Source organism: Polyodon spathula, chromosome 22, assembly GCF_017654505.1.
Source record: "Polyodon spathula isolate WHYD16114869_AA chromosome 22, ASM1765450v1, whole genome shotgun sequence".
In the NCBI taxonomy this organism is placed as follows: Eukaryota; Metazoa; Chordata; class Actinopteri; order Acipenseriformes; family Polyodontidae; genus Polyodon; species Polyodon spathula.
In genome coordinates this window covers 165,988-185,941 of record NC_054555.1, presented here as the reverse complement: position 1 = coordinate 185,941, position 19,954 = coordinate 165,988, and the positions used below count along the sequence as shown (strand labels likewise).

The window sequence follows — 19,954 nt, the reverse complement described above, 5'->3', positions numbered from 1 at the left end:
TTTATTGTGTCAATAAAGCAACTAGTTCAAGAAACACATAAGATACGAACAGCGCGCACTCCACCTGCATATTCAACCAGAGGTTTTACATAAAGGTATCTTTAAACAACACTGATTTCACGCTGCTTACCTTCAGGTAAAACCTGCCTTCGTGTTTCTCTCTTTTTGCAGTTACTGTTGATATTGTATAGGGCTGAGCTCATCCGAGGACTTGCCTGCCATGATATAACCCGGGCCGGATCAGACTGCAGTGTCTGAAGAAAAATAAATGCATTGATCTGCATTTAAACCCCGCACGATGCGATTCTCAAAACAGATGAGCAGCTGAACTCCGCTCAACCCCGCTGTGCACAGACAATGCCATGGGACTCTCTGAGTCATTGCAAACAAATAATACAATACAGACAAATCGTGATTCGCCTCAGTAGTACTGATACGTGCTATTGATATACAGTATATTGCTAAACACGTGTAAAGTAATTGGAGATAATGTGATTCTTGATGAGTAATAAAAACACAAATTAGCTTAAAATAGGTATATTATTATTATTATTATTATTATTATTATTATTATATTATTATTATTATTATTATTATTATTATTATTATTATTATTATTATCATTATTATTATTATTATTATTATTATAGTTGAAACACGCTTCTGTTGCTGTTCATCATTTCTTTATAACGTTGGATTTTTATGGGCCGTGGTCGCCCCCTGGTGGTAGATTTAGATATCGAACAGCCTCTTGCAAGGTCTGTGCGCTCAAGGTGTCCAGTGGAAGCCAGTGTCTTTTTTGTTTCTGTCTACTCTGAGATAAGAAAGTAGATTGTTTTCTGGAGTGACCCCGTGCACGCTGTGAACACTGAGGAGAGAGGAGTGATCCCGTGCAACACTGAGGAGAGAGGAGTGACCCCGTGCTGTGAACACTGAGGAGAGAGGAGTGACCCCGTGCGTCCTGTGAACACTGAGGAGAGAGGAGTGACCCCGTGCACGCTGTGAACACTGAGGAGAGAGGAGTGACCCCGTGCGTCCTGTGAACACTGAGGAGAGAGGAGTGACCCCGTGCACGCTGTGAACACTGAGGAGAGAGGAGTGACCCCGTGCACGCTGTGAACACTGAGGAGAGAGGAGTGACCCCGTGCACGCTGTGAACACTGAGGAGAGAGGAGTGACCCCGTGCACGCTGTGAACACTGAGGAGAGAGGAGTGACCCCGTGCACGCTGTGAACACTGAGGAGAGAGGAGTGACCCCGTGCACGCTGTGAACACTGAGGAGAGAGGAGTGATCCCGTGCACGCTGTGAACACTGAGGAGAGAGGAGTGACCCCGTGCACGCTGTGAACACTGAGGAGAGAGGAGTGACCCCGTGCACGCTGTGAACACTGAGGAGAGAGGAGTGACCCCGTGCACGCTGTGAACACTGAGGAGAGAGGAGTGACCCCGTGCACGCTGTGAACACTGAGGAGAGAGGAGTGACCCCGTGCACGCTGTGAACACTGAGGAGAGAGGAGTGACCCCGTGCACGCTGTGAACACTGAGGAGAGAGGAGTGACCCCGTGCACGCTGTGAACACTGAGGAGAGAGGAGTGACCCCGTGCACGCTGTGAACACTGAGGAGAGAGGAGTGACCCCGTGCACGCTGTGAACACTGAGGAGAGAGGAGTGACCCCGTGCACGCTGTGAACACTGAGGAGAGAGGAGTGACCCCGTGCACGCTGTGAACACTGAGGAGAGAGGAGTGACCCCGTGCACGCTGTGAACACTGAGGAGAGAGGAGTGACCCCGTGCACGCTGTGAACACTGAGGAGAGAGGAGTGACCCCGTGCACGCTGTGAACACTGAGGAGAGAGGAGTGACCCCGTGCACGCTGTGAACACTGAGGAGAGAGGAGTGACCCCGTGCACGCTGTGAACACTGAGGAGAGAGGAGTGACCCCGTGCACGCTGTGAACACTGAGGAGAGAGGAGTGACCCCGTGCACGCTGTGAACACTGAGGAGAGAGGAGTGACCCCGTGCACGCTGTGAACACTGAGGAGAGAGGAGTGACCCCGTGCACGCTGTGAACACTGAGGAGAGAGGAGTGATCCCGTGCACGCTGTGAACACTGAGGAGAGAGGAGTGACCCTGTGCGTGCTGTGAACACTGAGGAGAGAGGAGTGATCCCGTGCACGCTGTGAACACTGAGGAGAGAGGAGTGACCCTGTGCATGCTGTGAACACTGAGGAGAGAGGAGTGACCCTGTGCGTGCTGTGAACACTGAGGAGAGAGGAGTGATCCCGTGCACTGAGGAGAGAGGAGTGACCCTGTGCATGCTGTGAACACTGAGGTCTTGGATATACATCTCAGACTGATAGGCTGTCACAGGATAAGGATGTGTTCATGTTTCAGACTGATAGGCTGTCACAGGACAAGGATGTGTTCATATTTAAGACGGACAGGCTGTCACATCATAGGAATGTGTTCACGTCACAATGGACTTGATCATTTTATCCACTGTTATGTCTTATTTTTTCAGTGTTTTCATGTAAAGCAACAGAAGAACGGAAATAACACTAATGTCATCTCATGATATCAGCCATTCCTATCTTGTTTGAAAAGCTATGCAATTTGAAACGCCATCGCTTAACCCATACCCTGCATGAAGTCCTGACACTCCTTAGGGAATGTTGCACTGTCCCAAAAACCAATACATTCAAATACAATCCGAGCCAATCATGTCGAAAATCGACCGTGTCTGCAGTCACTGCACAGACCTGCTCCTCGTACTGGAGCGTTGTGGCTCCGCTCGCTGTGGATTGTGGGAGTGAGTCCGAGTCGGGGCTTGTGGCTGTAGTGTGTGTGTAGCGGAGAGGGAGGCAGCAGTAGATATATTGAACTAGTGCTTTATCCTGTAAGTACTGCCACTGCAATTCTTTAAGCTTGATTACTCCCCGCCTAGTGTGCGAGGTCTCGTTTTGTAAAAGCCACACGCTCTGTTCCCAGTCGTGTGGCCTATACACTTAATCCTGTCTGTGGTGTTTATAAACAAACGCAGGCCTGGTTATATTATTTCAATGTTATATGCTGGCAGGCTACCCGTATTGTAGACAGGTTTGCAACCCTGCATTTCATTTATTTGTGTGTTGATTTCGCATTGCCTACCACAGTCGAACAATAACTTGCTTATTGTATTGTCAAATGAAGCTGGTGCCGATGCAGGGTTACTGCGCTACTGTATTCAGCGGAGCGACAGGACTTGTCTTGTCAAACCAGGAAGGCGCAGCAGGTTTTGCGCCGCATTGATTGGAGACGAGTCCTGAGAACAACACCCGCGCGTTGCATAGAGGTTTATAAACCGAGCACGCAGAGAGGATTGGGTAATCTTTACTGCACTTTCTGAATTAATATCACTTCACTGGAGATATTGCGTGTCCCGTAGGTTAGCGGTATGTTGCTACATGACCATTTATAATGTAATGACTCTCGGGTTGTTGCTGTACGATTGTGGACAGAAATACCAAACGAGTAGCTGTATATACATACAGTATATGTGTTGAGAAAGCCGAGAGAGCCGCCGCGCTGCTGGAGACTGCGTGCGTGACGCCCCTGCACTGTACAGCAAGTTGCATTGCAGGGTAGAAAGTGGAGCTTATCGAGTGTTTTTTGTTGGTGGTGTTCAGTGCTCAATTTGACACAGTAGCAGGTTCAGATCTACAGTGTAACGAACTTGTTCTGCCCATGTTTCTGATGGAAACGTGTTTTGTTACCTTACCAGCACGGTAAATTGAATGTTGGTATTATTATTATTATTATTATCTGTGTTTCGCAGCAGCTATTCTGACCTCGCCGCTCAGAGGCACAGCGTGTTTGTGTTTTAAATCAAGTGCTATCTAATGTGAACGTGCAGTCCGAAGAAGAGTCTCTTTTACCCCCTGCCTTGTATTTTTAGTTTTCTAATAGCAACCACCAATTGTTCAGGATCAGCCAACCACAGTAATCTTTAATTTGAACTGTTTCCGAAACGCATGAAACGAATGAACAAAGCCGCACCTTTGCGTTGTTCTGCTGTTACCAACAACAGGTGCACTGCTGACATGAGGAAGCCCCAGAGGAAGGAAGGTTTATTTAAAGCTGCGGACTGTAGCGTGCTTTCTGCCTTATCGCGGATGGACAGAAGACTCCCGTTGTACAGCAGTACAATCCGTTCCTGTTTTTCCTACGGGTTTAATCAGACACACCTGAGCTTATTACGCTGTGGCTAATGAAGCTTGTAGTAAAACCCAGAATGGGTGAAACCACTGTGCAATTGGATTTGAAAAAAGCAGTATGTTTGATAAATAGTTTACTGCTGGCTGTTTTGTACTGTTACCGTTTCACATACTGGCACATAATCTTGCCTTTGTGTTATTCCCGATTTGCATTACCTGGGTAAAACAGCACACTAGCGTCAGGGGAGGGTTAGGGTTAGTAGGATTCTAGTAGGGATCACATTGCGAAGGCTGGGGGTAGGGTTAGTAAGATTCTAATAGGGATCACATTGCGAAGGCTGGGGGAAGGGTTAGTAGGATTCTAGTAGGGATCACATTGCGAAGGCTGGGGGTAGGGTTAGTAGGATTCTAGTAGGGATCACATTGCGAAGGCTGGGGGTAGGGTTAGTAGGATTCTAGTAGGGATCACATTGCGAAGGCTGGGGGTAGGGTTAGTAGGATTCTAGTAGGGATCACATTGCGAAGGCTGGGGGTAGGGTTAGTAGGATTCTAGTAGGGATCACATTGCGAAGGCTGGGGGTAGGGTTAGTAGGATTCTAGTAGGTTAGTAGGATTCTAGTAGGGATCACATTGCGAAGGCTGGGGGTAGGGTTAGTAGGATTCTAGTAGGGATCACATTGCGAAGGCTGGGGGTAGGGTTAGTAGGATTCTAGTAGGGATCACATTGCGAAGGCTGGGGGTAGGGTTAGTAGGATTCTAGTAGGGATCACATTGCGAAGGCTGGGGGTAGGGTTAGTAGGATTCTAGTAGGGATCACATTGCGAAGGCTGGGGGTAGGGTTAGTAGGATTCTAGTAGGGATCACATTGCGAAGGCTGGGGGTAGGGTTAGTAGGATTCTAGTAGGGATCACATTGCGAAGGCTGGGGGTAGGGTTAGTAGGATTCTAGTAGGGATCACATTGCGAAGGCTGGGGGTAGGGTTAGTAGGATTCTAGTAGGGATCACATTGCGAAGGCTGGGGGTAGGGTTAGTAGGATTCTAGTAGGGATCACATTGCGAAGGCTGGGGGTAGGGTTAGTAGGATTCTAGTAGGGATCACATTGCGAAGGCTGGGGGTAGGGTTAGTAGGATTCTAGTAGGGATCACATTGCGAAGGCTGGGGGTAGGGTTAGTAGGATTCTAGTAGGGATCACATTGCGAAGGCTGGGGGTAGGGTTAGTAGGATTCTAGTAGGGATCACATTGCGAAGGCTGGGGGTAGGGTTAGTAGGATTCTAGTAGGGATCACATTGCGAAGGCTGGGGGTAGGGTTAGTAGGATTCTAGTAGGGATCACATTGCGAAGGCTGGGGGTAGGGTTAGTAGGATTCTAGTAGGGATCACATTGCGAAGGCTGGTGGTAGGGTTAGTAGGATTCTAGTAGGGATCACATTGCGAAGGCTGGGGGAAGGGTTAGTAGGATTATAGTAGGGATCACATTGTGAAGGCTGGGGTCCTGTACGTGATACCCATGACCAGCACAATGCTGACAGTCGGGATTGAGAGACTGATGAGCCATATCACAGGTGAGAGCACTGAATGCCTTTCCCTCCTGCTGCAGCATCACCCCGAATACTGGCACCTCACCATGTCCAGCCGAGGAGGAAAGAAGAAGACCACCAAGACATCTCGCTCCACGAAGGCCGGTGTGATCTTCCCCGTGGGGCGTATGCTGCGCTACATCAAGAAGGGGCACCCCAAGTACAGGATTGGGGTGGGGGCGCCTGTGTACATGGCAGCTGTGCTGGAGTATCTCACAGGTAAGAGGGGCTGCAGGGACTCCGGGCTGGGGAGGGCTTTGCTGGAGCAGTCAGTAAGCCTAAGCAGGAACAGCAATGGAAAATATCACCAACAGGGCAGCAAATAGGTAGGAGATGTTTGTAAAAGTGGAGCTGGAGCTGTGAGGATCCCTTTAGCGCCTCCTGCAGGGCGGTGGTGTTCCACACATCTCCTCCCAGTGCAAGGCCTGTGGGGCTCAGGGTTTGTGTGGTTGCCGTGGAAACCAGCCAGGTAAGCTTTACCTCAGTCTGGTGCTCTTGGGTGTTTGATCTCAAATGAATCGATGCCCAGCTGCATCCAGACCCACAAAGCCCCTCTCAGTTCAGTGAGCTCACTTACCCTGTCGCTAATACAATGTCACCGAGTCGCGCTGTAATTCAAACTGCCACACACTTTGTTTCAGCTGAAATCTTAGAGCTGGCAGGAAACGCTGCTCGGGATAACAAGAAAGGCCGGGTCACTCCCAGACACATCCTGCTGGCGATCGCCAACGATGAAGAGCTGAACCAGGTACAGGGCTCTCACTGCTGCTCCCAGGCAGATCTACAGCACAGTAGAGCTACTGCCAAGGCTTCATGTTTCATTTGGGACTAAGTTTGCAGTGAAGTTACTAAACCTGAACTTTGTGATGGTGGTCCACTGTGAAAGGTGCTTTATTAAATAAATATTCATTGATGGATGGATGGATGAATGGATTGATTGAGGGGTGGACTGATGGATGGATGGATGGATGGGTGGGTGGATTGATTGATTGATTCATTGATGGTTGTAAAAGGAAGCCCTAACCCTTCATGTCTTGTTCTTGTTCCCAGCTGCTGAAAGGAGTTACAATCGCCGCCGGAGGAGTTTTACCCAACATTCACCCCGAGCTGCTCGCCAAGAAGCGGGGCTCAAAGGGCAAGCTGGAGGCCATCATCACCCCCCCGCCCACCAAGAAATCTAAGCTCCCCCCCGCCAAGAAGACAGGGTCGAAGAGAGCAGGGGGCAAGAAAGGAGCTGGAGGCAAGAAGGTGAGCATTGTGTAATACCCTGAGAAACATGTAGAGACAACAGCGCTCTTCCTCTTTCTCTCTGACCCCCCTCAGCTATTGAATGTGACAGAGTAACGAATTGGGATCCATGAAGAGTAGCATGAAAGCTGACTGGAAGGTCATGAGCAGGAGCCTCTGTCTTGTGCTGCCCTGCAGCCCTGCAAACCTCTTCACACGGTTAGAAAGCAGTAGTTGCTCAGAGGGGCGACAAGGAGCTTCACTGGAATTACTACCTTCTTATTTCATGCTTCATGGTCTTTGAATAAGAGGTGGTCATATTATCGGTACGTGCGAGTGATCTGAATAATAAAAAAGCCTCAATATTTATAATGAACTTCTGTAATAAGAGCGTGGTGAAATTGTGCGTGCAAAAAAAAAACAAAACCTGCTATCATTTGAAAGGAATCCAGGGGACACGCTGGTTGAGTGTGTGTTTGAATCCCATGCTGATTGAGTGTGTATTTGAGTCCTGTGCTGATTGAGTGTGTATTTGAGTCCCGTGCTGGTTGAGTGTGTATTTGAGTCCCGTGCTGATTGAGTGTGTATTTGAGTCCCGTGCTGATTGAGTGTGTATTTGAGTCCCGTGCTGATTGAGTGTGTATTTGAGTCCCGTGCTGACTGAGTGTGTATTTGAGTCCCGTGCTGATTGAGTGTGTATTTGAGTCCCGTGCTGATTGAGTGTGTATTTGAGTCCCGTGCTGATTGAGTGTGTATTTGAGTCCCGTGCTGATTGAGTGTGTATTTGAGTCCCGTGCTGATTGAGTGTGTATTTGAGTCCCGTGCTGATTGAGTGTGTATTTGAGTCCCGTGCTGATTGAGTGTGTATTTGAGTCCCGTGCTGATTGAGTGTGTATTTGAGTCCCGTGCCCCGTGCTGATTGAGTGTGTATTTGAGTCCCGTGCTGATTGAGTGTGTATTTGAGTCCCGTGCTGATTGAGTGTGTATTTGAGTCCCGTGCTGATTGAGTGTGTATTTGAGTCCCGTGCTGATTGAGTGTGTATTTGAGTCCCGTGCTGGTTGAGTGTGTATTTGAATCCCATTCTGGTTGAGTGTGATATTGTTACAGTGTGATTCAGTTGCTGTCTGTTTGTTTTCCTCTAGAAGAAGCAGGGAGAGGTCAGCAAAGCAGCCAGTGCTGACAGCACCACCGAGGGGCCCCCATCGGACGGGTTCACTGTCCTGTCCACCAAGAGCCTCTTCCTGGGGCAAAAGGTACTGCTGAGTGCATCCTGCCGAGCGCACTGCCTTGTGCTTCATTTCCAAGAGCCCTGTGCAAGTGCACTGTAGTAAACAGCAGTAAAAACAATGTAATGTGCAGCAAGTGAAAGTATAGTGGAAGCACAGACACCAATTGGGAATCATTACTATGTTAAACTGTAGCACAGTGAAAAGCATGGCTAGCCACGGAAAAGCACTTTAAATTCTAATTCTGAGCATGGGGAAAGCAAGTCAATGTGTCAATAGCCCATTGGAAACTTTTATAAGATGGATATGGCAGCATACATGGTATCTCTGTATGTATGACTAGGTAGGGATTCAAAGCAGCTTGCAATGTACTAACAATGCCAGTATAACAATAAGGACCTCATGTAGTGTGATTGCTGATCTGCATATACAAGTGACGCTCCTCTCCTTTCCTCTCCTCTCCGCTCTGCTTCTCTCCCTCCCTTTCTTCCACACACACAGACACCTCTTTCAGTGCACTCGTAGCTGTAGCTTGTTGCCATTAAATGAAGTATACAGAATTGGAAGTTGTCTTTGAAGAGCTCTCTCCTTCAGCTGGGAGTCAGGTTTCTTTTTTTGGAAACACAAAGTAATTAACAAAGAAAGACCTAAGCCTTGCTCCCCAAGCTGTTGCTAAGCAACTGGGCTCTGAACGGAGGACAGAACGGCAAATAAACAAAACCAGCCCTGTCTTTCCTAGTCCTGGAATATGAGACACAAATGCAAGCCCAGTGGGCATGCGTTCTCCCTAATGATGCTGCACATTGTGAAGTTGAGTTGCTTTATCGCCTGTAGTTATTGTACTCTGAATCACCGAATCGCTTGACAACTGCTCTGCTGTACACATTACTGAACATGAAGTGTGCCAGAGAACTGGGGCTGAACTTTCAGTATTATTTTAAGCAGGAATGCAATGTTAATGTAGAACAGAAATGAGCATCATTTCAAAATGTATTGGAGTCCTGAGAAGACACAGTCAAGGTTAAGCTTTGGATAAGATCAGTACGGTGATAAACCTTTAGGATTAGATCTGTTCTGAATAGCAGGACCTGTGATAGCGGTGTGCAATAGTATTTACTGAAAGGGCTGCCAACGCTGTCCCGCTACCTTCATTACAGTGTGTCTGTTTTGTTATTTGGTGCGGTGCAAACACCATCACAAGGTCAGCAGTGCCACCACAAGCTTGTGGGAGGATGTTATGTGTGTGGATCATAAAAAATATGAAATAGTACAGGAGCTGATATGTAAAAGCCATCCTCCCATTCATTCACCAGTAGGACTGTGCATTAGCAGTGGGGCTTGTTCAACTTGAGCAGCCGTTGCTTTCCTGCCGGGTGCACACGCAATCCCAGACGCCTCGAGCTGGCCTGCTTTCCTGCTGCATGTCTTTTCTTTCTTCCAGCTGAACCTCATTCACAGTGAAATCACTAACTTGGCTGGGTTTGATGTGGAGGCTGTTATCAATCCTACCAATGCTGACATTGACCTTAAAGATGATCTAGGTAAAGGGGCGGTGTCTATTCTCACCCACACACTGCCTTCAGAGCTGCTAGGAATACAACTGAAGTGATGCACAGAGCGCACCTTTCCAGAGCAGGCGTGTGTGTGTATATATATATATTATTCATGCATATTCACAAGAAAAGGATTGGATTTGTTCAAGGTCTATATTGCATTTACTAACAGACGCTTGGAGGATTTGTATTAGAAAAGTCCATTCTTATCACTGTGCAAGCAGCCCTGCTTGTGTTTAAGCCACACTGATGCAGTGCACACAGCATGAGAATGTACAAGTTGCATGGGAAATGTTTGATATTTAAAACCAGTCATTTCAGTTCTTTCCATGACAGCTCTGGAGTCCACTGTTAATTGTTTCGTATTCTGTAAAGATACAGGAAATCCTTGACAAGTACAAAAAGAAACAAAATAAACGAGGAGCCTGTATAACTCCTGCAAAATCAAATGAAGCAGCGTATTGCTGCATGACATGTGAATCCTACAGCACTGTCTGTTACACAAGAGGAAGCACTTATTTAGTTTGGCTCTGTCTTTCAAGGATTGTACCGAATCTCTGCAGAGGGGGTGTAACAAAATGAAGTTGCGATTAGGTTCTGCTTGCTGTGACTGCGTTGTATTCCATGCGTCACTCCAGTCTCCTCGAAGATCTCTTCTTCCATCATACTTCAGCTGATTGATTTTCAGGGATTCATCTCTCTCTCTCTCTCTCTCTCTCTCTCTCTCTCTCTCTCTCTCTCTCTCTCTCTCTCTCTTTTTTCCCCACTGGCCTGGCCTGGGAGGAATTCTTTCCTAAATGTTCCGATCTGTTCCCATCATGTCCCCCAGTGGCTCTGACTCCATGTTATTTGCCTGCTGTTGTTGTAGTTGCAAGTTGTGCAGGCTGACATTGCCACCATTGACAGCGACGCTGTAATCCACCCGACCAATACTGATCTCTACACTGGAGGGGAAGTAGGTAATGAGCCTTTCTCACTGCAGCTCGCCGTGTCCTGTGTGTATCTCCCTCCTGCTTCCAGCTGTCCTTCTCATTCAATCACTGCTGTGCTCCGTCCCCTTCTTGCAATGAGCTGTTCACACTTCACATCTCACCAGCCCACTTCCACCCCTGTGTGCTTTATTCAGCACAGAAGTGTGTCCACATACAGTGCATATATATGAAGAAGGCTTAGCCTCGTGCAGTTAGTTTAATACATGACATGCCTGGTGCATCAGTAGCACACTGAAGCAGGTGAAAAGTAATCTAGACAATGAAGATAATGGTGTTGTACTGTAGCAGCACCGGCTGTGGGATTAAGACAGAGCCCACGGTTACCATGATAAAGCAAGTACACGTAGAGATGCAATCACATGACCAGAGCTAGGGTTATGTAGAGATGAATCGCATGACCAGCGCTAGGGTTATATAGAGATGCATTCACATGACCAGAGCTAGGGTTATATAGAGATGCACTCACATGACCAGAGCTAGGGTTATATAGAGATGCACTCACATGACCAGAGCTAGGGTTATATAGAGATGAATCACATGACCAGCGCTAGGGTTATATAGAGATGCACTCACATGACCAGCGCTAGGGTTATATAGAGATGCACTCACATGACCAGAGCTAGGGTTATATAGAGATGCACTCACATGACCAGAGCTAGGGTTATATAGAGATGAATCACATGACCAGCGCTAGGGTTATATAGAGATGCACTCACATGACCAGAGCTAGGGTTATATAGAGATGCACTCACATGACCAGAGCTAGGGTTATATAGAGATGAATCACATGACCAGCGCTAGGGTTATATAGAGATGAATCACATGACCAGCGCTAGGGTTATATAGAGATGCACTCACATGACCAGCGCTAGGGTTATATAGAGATGCACTCACATGACCAGCGCTAGGGTTATATAGAGATGCACTCACATGACCAGAGCTAGGGTTATATAGAGATGAACTCACATGACCAGCGCTAGGGTTATATAGAGATGCACTCACATGACCAGAGCTAGGGTTATATAGAGATGCACTCACATGACCAGAGCTAGGGTTATATAGAGAGATGACACTCACATGACCAGAGCTAGGGTTATATAGAGATGCACTCACATGACCAGAGCTAGGGTTATATAGAGATGAATCACATGACCAGCGCTAGGGTTATATAGAGATGCACTCACATGACCAGCGCTAGGGTTATATAGAGATGCACTCACATGACCAGAGCTAGGGTTATATAGAGATGCACTCACATGACCAGAGCTAGGGTAATATAGAGATGAAACACATGACCAGCGCTAGGGTTATATAGAGATGCACTCACATGACCAGCGCTAGGGTTATATAGAGATGCACTCACATGACCAGCGCTAGGGTTATATAGAGATGCACTCACATGACCAGCGCTAGGGTTATATAGAGATGCACTCACATGACCAACGCTAGGGTTATATAAAGATGCACTCACATGACCAGAGCTAGGGTTATATAGAGATGCACTCACATGACCAGCACTAAGGTTGTATGTCTTGTTCTTCTCTCTCACTGTGACTGCTGGAAGATGGGACAGGACTGCATGGCACGCTTTGCCTTTTCCTGACCTGGGTGTAAACAGAGTGATGCTGACAATCACACCACTCTGCCTGCTTTGTTCTCATTGCTTGGATCTCTGTGCTGAAGCAGTTTGTGGGCAGTGTGTAAATAGGTGGTCTCTGCACTGCAGAAACCCTTCCTTCTCTCTGGGCTCTGGGCATACCTACCGTGCATCACTGGAAATGTAGAGATTCAGAGATCACTGTGTCTGCTCCCTGTAGGTAACCCAAGGCATCACATAAAAACAGCTGGGGAAGATCCCATTCAAGGGTAATTTTAAATTTACTCAATTACCTGAGATGCACAAACTGATCATTCCCTCAGAGTTTCCCTGTCTGTGAAAACGGATACATGAGGCTGGATGGGCTGGAAACTCACCAGTCCTCAGTCTGGATGTTTGGATTCTGTATTGAAAAGTTAGATTTGAAAGAAAGGTATCAGGTTGGAACAGCAGTAAGTGTGTGATGGTGCCCAGAGAGACTCCACAACTTCTAAGAGAAACTGGCTGACTTGTTTTTCCCTTACCTGCTGAATCCGGTAATGCTTTGCATGAAGTAGTGTCTCTAATTGCTGTATATTTACAGTGTAGTTACTTAGCAAATGCACATGTACTTATACAGAATGCATATATAATGTATGTAAATCTTTTTGCACAGTACAACCCTAACACTAACCCTTTTCTGATACAATTGTGTACTTGCATGTGTCGTGCAAAGAGATTTCCACATTAACTACATTGTAACTGTGCAGAATAACATTGTAGTGATGTGTAAGTGCCCATGTGTTTAGTAAGTAACCACTATGAAATGACGAGACACTTCATGCAAAGTGTGACCCTGAATCCTAACACAGAAGCTGCTAGCATGTCCTGTCTCTTGTGACACTAACGGTTCGGGGTGTTGTTGATCAGGGAATGCTCTGGAGAAGAAAGGGGGCAAGGAGTTTGGGGAGGCGGTCAGTGAGCTGCGCAAGAAGAACGGGCCTCTGGATGTGGCAGGAGGTGAGTCTCCATTCCCTTCGTTTAAAAAAAAAAAACATTTCAACGTGCTGTTCCGCTGCTTACAATGAGGAATCGCAAATGGAAATAAATCTGGAATCTAGGCTAGGGTTTGCTTCTCTCTGGTTCTCGTTGTTTGATGGCTGTGCTGGTTTTTCAGTGGCGATGGGTCATTTGCTAATACGATCTCGGGATCATCCAATTTCAACAAAAAAAGATGCTGAACAAAGTTGGGGACTCGCTGATCCCAGCTTTAGTACAGAGCTCAGGGTTCAGCTCTTTATTGCAGTGTGCTACCAAACAGGAACTCAAACTGAGTGGTTCCAGCCAATTTCAAGTTACTTGTGAAATTGTATAGTTATCTTGAAATCTCCAACTGTGCTGAAAACAATTAAAAAGGTCTTATTGAGTGAATGAATAGTTCAGTTAAGGGTTCAATGAAGTAATTGAGAACTGAGCTGGAATGAAACCGAGCAGACACAGGGGGTCCCCAGGACCAGGGTTGGAGACTCTGCTCTAGAGGCCAGTAGCACTGACTGGGTTTGTTGCAATTGAGAACATTTTTAATACGCAGTTGGGGACTATCTTGAGCTGCTAAGTTCATTGTAATTGGTATTAACTTGTGTACTGGTTTAGTACCATCCTCCGTACTAACCCCGGGCTCATTCCCAGTTAGTACTCGTCCTCCCAGTTCGCTGCAGTTGACCCTCTGAAACCAGGTTAGGGTTTGCTTCTCTCTGGTTCTCACTGTTGTTTTGATGGCTGTGCTTGTTTTGCAGCGGCTCTGAGTCCAGGCTTCGGCCTCCCTGCTAAGTTCGTGATTCACTGCAACAGCCCGGGCTGGGGCTCTGACAAGTGCGAGGAGCTGCTAGAGAAGACAGTGAAGAACTGCCTGGCACTGGCGGACGAGAAGAAGCTCAAGTCAATCGCGTTCCCTTCTATTGGCAGCGGCAGGTAAGGATCTCCCTCCCTGTATGTGAAATCAAGCACTGCAGCTCAGGACTACAAAGTAATGGGCTGGATTCGCAAAGTCCAAATCATCTTAGCGCACTTTCTATCTGACTGGAATAACAACACTGATACAGTTTGAAAGGGAATAAGAAATAGCACAAGACTGCTTACAAGTTCCCAAGTTAAAAGTCTTGTGTGTTTTTCATGTTGGTAATCAGAGAGTATGTAACCCTAACGTTAATAGTCTATTGAACACTGCATCAGAGAGTATGTAACCCTAACGTTAATAGTCTATTGAACACTGCATCAGAGAGTATGTAACCCTAACGTTAATAGTCTATTGAACACTGCAGGTGACTGATGTCTATGAATAATGTGCCATTAATGCCACTGTAAAGAAGTACAGCACTTTGTTGTTTCAGCTGCGATAAGGATAGCGGTGCTTTTATCAGCGCCACAGCACGTTTCACAAGCTGGGCATGATTGGTAAGTGAGGTGAGGGCAGAGACTGAGGCAGTGGTTCAGAGTGGGTGAAACGATTGGTAGGTGAGGTGAGGGCAGAGACTGAGGCAGTGGTTCAGAGTGGGTGAAACGATTGGTAGGTGAGGTGAGGGCAGAGACTGAGGCAGTGGTTCAGAGTGGGTGAAACGATTGGTAGGTGAGGTGAGGGCAGAGACTGAGGCAGTGGTTCAGAGTGGGTGAAACGATTGGTAGGTGAGGTGAGGGCAGAGACTGAGGCAGTGGTTCAGAGTGGGTGAAACGATTGGTAGGTGAGGTGAGGGCAGAGACTGAGGCAGTGGTTCAGAGTGGGTGAAACGATTGGTAAGTGAGGTGAGGGCAGAGACTGAGGCAGTGGTTCAGAGTGGGTGAAACGATTGGTAGGTGAGGTGAGGGCAGAGACTGAGGCAGTGGTTCAGAGTGGGTGAAACGATTGGTAAGTGAGGTGAGGGCAGAGACTGAGGCAGTGGTTCAGAGTGGGTGAAACGATTGGTAGGTGAGGTGAGGGCAGAGACTGAGGCAGTGGTTCAGAGTGGGTGAAACGATTGGTAAGTGAGGTGAGGGCAGAGACTGAGGCAGTGGTTCAGAGTGGGTGAAACGATTGGTAAGTGAGGTTCAGTCGTTCCTGTTTGTTTTGTAGGAATGGATTCCCCAAGCAGACTGCAGCTCAGCTCATCCTGAAAGCCATCTCCAGCTACTTCGTCTCCACGATGTCCTCTTCCATCAAGACGGTTTTCTTCGTACTGTTCGACAGTGAGAGTATAGGGATCTACGTGCAGGAGATGGCGAAACTCGATGCCAATTAAACTTCAAGCTTCAGCTTCACTGCATCTGATTAAACAGGGGGGGGGGGGGGGGGGGGGGGGGGGGGGGGGGGGGGGCTTTTTGGGGGGGGCTTTCTTTTCATGATACTTTTTCTTTTTAATTTTTTTTAACATTTCCTAAAATATCAGTTTTGATTATGCTCTGTGTCACGGACAGCTTTGGAGTTTGGTGTCATTTAGATCAGTGTCAGACTTTCTAGGGGGTGTGGCCAGCATTTGATTTGTTTTTACTGAAAGGTTGACTCGTGTTCATAGCTTCAGGTTTATTCTTTTTTCGTGTGGAAGGGAAACTGCAGGTACTTTTTGTAACTGTGTCGTGCTTCTTACTATGTGTCACACCGATTTAGATTGCTTTGTTTATGATAAACTGGTGCAGCAGGCTTTCATGTTTATATTGTGTATAATTAACGGTGGCAATGAAGTATGTAATGTACAGTGTCTTAGTAAAATACTGGGATGTTTCGTGTGGCGTGTTTCTCTTTGAGTCATTCTTCTTTTTTCTCTGTTTGGGATGTTTCAATTCTAAACTGAGGTTGAAATGTTGCATTGCTGCCTGCCAGTCCTGTTTTAATCTCGGGTTATTGCACCCCTAGCTGACGCGATTCCAGCTCATGCCCTTTGTCTTTCCACTTCCCTTCCCACTGTCCAGTGTGAGAGTCGCTGCTGTCATTGGAATAGGTGCTTCCCATTGTCCAGTGTGAGAGTCACTGCTGTCATTGGAATAGGTGCTTCCCACTGTCCATTGTGAGAGTCGCTGCTGTCATTGGAATAGGTGCTTCCCATTGTCCATTGTGAGAGACACTGCTGTCATTGGAATAGGTGCTTCCCATTGTCCATTGTGAGAGACGCTGCTGTCATTGGAATAGGTGCTTCCCGTTGTCCATTGTGAGAGACGCTGCTGTCATTGGAATAGGTGTTTCCCATTGTCCAGTGTGAGAGTCGCTGCTGTCATTGGAATAGGTGCTTCCCATTGTCCAGTGTGAGAGTCGCTGCTGTCATTGGAATAGGTGCTTCCCATTGTCCAGTGTGAGAGTCGCTGCTGTCATTGGAATAGGTGCTTCCCATTGTCCAGTGTGAGAGTCGCTGCTGTCATTGGAATAGGTGCTTCCCATTGTCCAGTGTGAGAGTCACTGCTGTCATTAGAATAGGGGCGCTTCTGGAGAGATTGCTATCATATATCTTGCTTCATTTAAACGGATTGTGTATTGATGAAATTATAAGGCACACTTTTCGTAAGACTCCATTGCATTCCAATGTTTTACATGTGACACTGTTTAAATGCACAGCAACAGCGTTTCGTTGCTTATTAACCTATGCAGATGGACTATTGCTGCTCTAGAAAGAGTGCAAAGAAGAGCGACCAGAATTATTCCAGGCTTAAAAGGCATGTCATATGCAGACAGGCTAAAAGAATTGAATCTGTTCAGTCTTGAACAAAGAAGACTACGTGGCGACCTAATTCAAGCATTCAAAATTCTAAAAGGTATTGACAGTGTCGACCCAAGGGACTTTTTCAGCCTGAAAAAAGAAACAAGGACCAGGGGTCACAAATGTAGATTAGACAAAGGGGCATTCAGAACAGAAAATAGGAGGCACTTTTTTACACAGAGAATTGTGAGGGTCTGGAATCAACTCCCCAGTAATGTTGTTGAAGCTGACACCCTGGGATCCTTCAAGAAGCTGCTTGATGAAATTCTGGGATCAATAAGCTACTAACAACCAAACGAGCAAGATGGGCCGAATGGCCTCCTCTCGTTTGTAAACTTTCTTATGTTCTTATTTTCTTATTTTAGTGCATTCCCACCACTAATACTCAAAACCAGTTACCTGGACAATGTTGTTTTCACCATCTGTTTGTTTTGCACACGGTTCAGTGACGAGGGAGCGGAAGGTTACTCACCTGCCAGGCCGTAATGAGAGGTACTAGTCTTGAAGGGGAGGTCTGCATGTTTGATTGATTTGAAATTGATGAGTAAAAACATGGAATAAGAACCAAAAGATCTTCTTCACCAGCGGTAATAGTGTTAGCGCTTATAAGAGTTCAGAGAATGGATTTTAAAACATTGCTTATTACTCCTTAAAGTGAAATGTGCTTTTTTCCCCATTGCTACTGGCTCTGTAAGTCACTTTGGATAAAGGTGTCCGCTAAATAAATAACAATAATATATATATATTGCAAATGAATAGTTTTGAATATCCTTCTTGTAACCACTAGGTGTCAGCATAGCCTTGATGTGGACACTGGAAGCTTTAGAATGATTGAGGTAACTTTGTACTGTGTAAGTATGTTAGACAGGCCATTGTTTTCTACTGAGATGCACTGTTTCAGAATAAAACCCAGTCATTTAATTATGAGATTTTGCAGCACACACACACACACACACACACACACACACACACACACACACACACACACACAACGTATTCATTTCCCAGTGGTGGGGCATGCAGATTAATTTTGCGGATGTACTGTGAAATGATATGAAGGGAATATGATTCTGCCTGTACAGATACCATTCACTCTTAAAATACATTCAAACCAAGAAAACCCTTTTTAATTGTAAAAGTAAAAAAAAGTAAAATATTGATTGTAAGGTGAAATCTGCACTGGTTTAGGGAAATTAATATAAATCTTTAAATATTTTTTGCAAATGTTTTTTTTTTTTTTTTTGGTTTTATAACGTAAACAGCTTCTTTCCTTTTCAACCAAAAATAAAATGATAAAGAAGAAAATAAAAAGAAGCTCTCTGTCCAGCATCTTGAACCCATGATGGTAAGAGCGCTACGCTGAGCTGGAGTTGGGGCCACTTTCCCAGCCAGGAAAGGCAGGGACTCAGGACCTCCTCTAAGAGCTGCTGTCTGAAGGATAATCCCAGGAAATACAGGCAGGTTTTCAGCCGGAAAAGCCCTGAAATGCAAAGCATCTGTCATGGTGCTGTTTCTCTTGAGAACCTTTCCCAGCACTCACTGAGATTTTACTCCATGCACGAAAAAGTGAAAAAAAAAAAAAAACATTGCTGCAGATCAGGGGTTGAGGGGTAAAAACCAGGTGTATGTGGGTAGATATTCAATAAGAATGTACTCTGCCATTTATTATAATGAACTGGGAGCTGACAGACTAGAAAACAGCATGTGTGCGTTTCCTGGCTGTAATGCGGGCAATCAAATACAGTATATATACTTCTCAGAAGAAACAAAGGAAGAACAAGAAAAACCAAGGCTGCTATTGTATAGATCTTTCCAGTTTCTAGAGGAGCCTCCTGGAGTTACTGTGCCTGTGCCATGTACTGTACCCAGTGCAAACAGGCATGCGAGAGCCCGAGAGTTTACAGGCGTGACTCTGTGTCAGTCTTGGTATAATCTGTGGAAATCTGTTACGCTGTTGGAAGAGTAGTAGTAATAATGAGTTTTTAGTAATAAAGGCTTTCTTTCAGTTTCACACTGAATGATTTGCCTGGACTGCAGTACTGTTTCCATTCAAATCAATTGTACACAGAGCAATCGTGATTGGATTGAGCAGGCGTTTCATTGGAAGAGTCAATCTGTGTAAAGTTCCTCTTTTGCTAGTGAATCTAAAGGTTATCCGAACACTCAGGAGTAAAGCGTTTGCAGTAATTGCAAACACACACATTTACCAGGCTTGCCAGTGTGCGTCCACAAGCAACCGAACGAGCAAACAGCCTGCCATGCACCCAGAGTGTCGGCAGTGAAAGGGTTAAGTGAAATCCATCCTCCACCACTCTGCAGTGCATTCTGGTTAGCACAGGAAACCTGAGGAGTATAAATTAAACTGAACCCGTAGGAGGCCTCAGCTGCGGCGCAAGGGCAGACTCATTTATATTTTCATCTAGGGAGCTTAAATGTGGCGGCCAAAAAAAAAAAAAAATGGGGCACTGACATAATTAACTGTCAATCAAACTGAAAAGGGGGGGGGGTGCTTCTGGTAATTGCAGTCCGTGTGGATCAGCAAGAGGTTCCTGCACTGCAATGTGCTCACACCTGAGAGGAACCACCACAGAACCCTCTAGCAAATCAAACAACAGTACAAACTCTGCAAGAGAAACCGTGCGCTCCACTGCTACCCATGAGAGAGAGAGAGAGAGAGAGAGAGAGAGGCATCTGTATAAACTCTGCAAGAGAAACCATGTGCTCCACTGCTGAGAGAGAGAGAGAGAGAGAGAGAGAACAGTACAAACTCTGCAAGAGGCCAAGAGTCAGACCCTGATTTGGAGTCCCAGTTTGCTGTATCATTTATCTGATTCAGTGAACAAAGACCTGGATTGAATGCAGTGTAGCAGGGCAATAGTGTTTAATAACA

General features: G+C 46.3%; 1 protein-coding gene across 5 annotated transcripts; it reads left to right on the top strand.

Annotated features, from left to right (window-relative positions):
- The first annotated feature begins 33 nt into the window (after window positions 1-33).
- LOC121297575 (core histone macro-H2A.1) lies at window positions 34-15,661 on the top strand. 5 transcript variants are annotated; one of them, XM_041223957.1, is made up of 9 exons: window positions 34-136; window positions 5,792-5,990; window positions 6,413-6,519; window positions 6,822-7,019; window positions 8,142-8,252; window positions 9,667-9,766; window positions 13,277-13,366; window positions 14,143-14,317; window positions 15,453-15,661. In XM_041223957.1, the coding sequence occupies exons 2-9, from the start codon at window positions 5,819-5,821 to the stop codon at window positions 15,616-15,618; spliced, it is 1,119 nt and encodes a 372-aa protein (XP_041079891.1). In that variant the 5' UTR covers window positions 34-136; window positions 5,792-5,818; the 3' UTR covers window positions 15,619-15,661. The 5 variants fall into 5 exon arrangements, with proteins under 5 accessions (XP_041079891.1, XP_041079890.1, XP_041079894.1 ...); XM_041223956.1 differs by lacking the exon at window positions 34-136 and adding an exon at window positions 2,779-2,896; XM_041223960.1 differs by lacking the exons at window positions 34-136; window positions 9,667-9,766 and adding exons at window positions 2,784-2,896; window positions 10,647-10,737.
- Window positions 15,662-19,954: the final 4,293 nt, after the last annotated feature.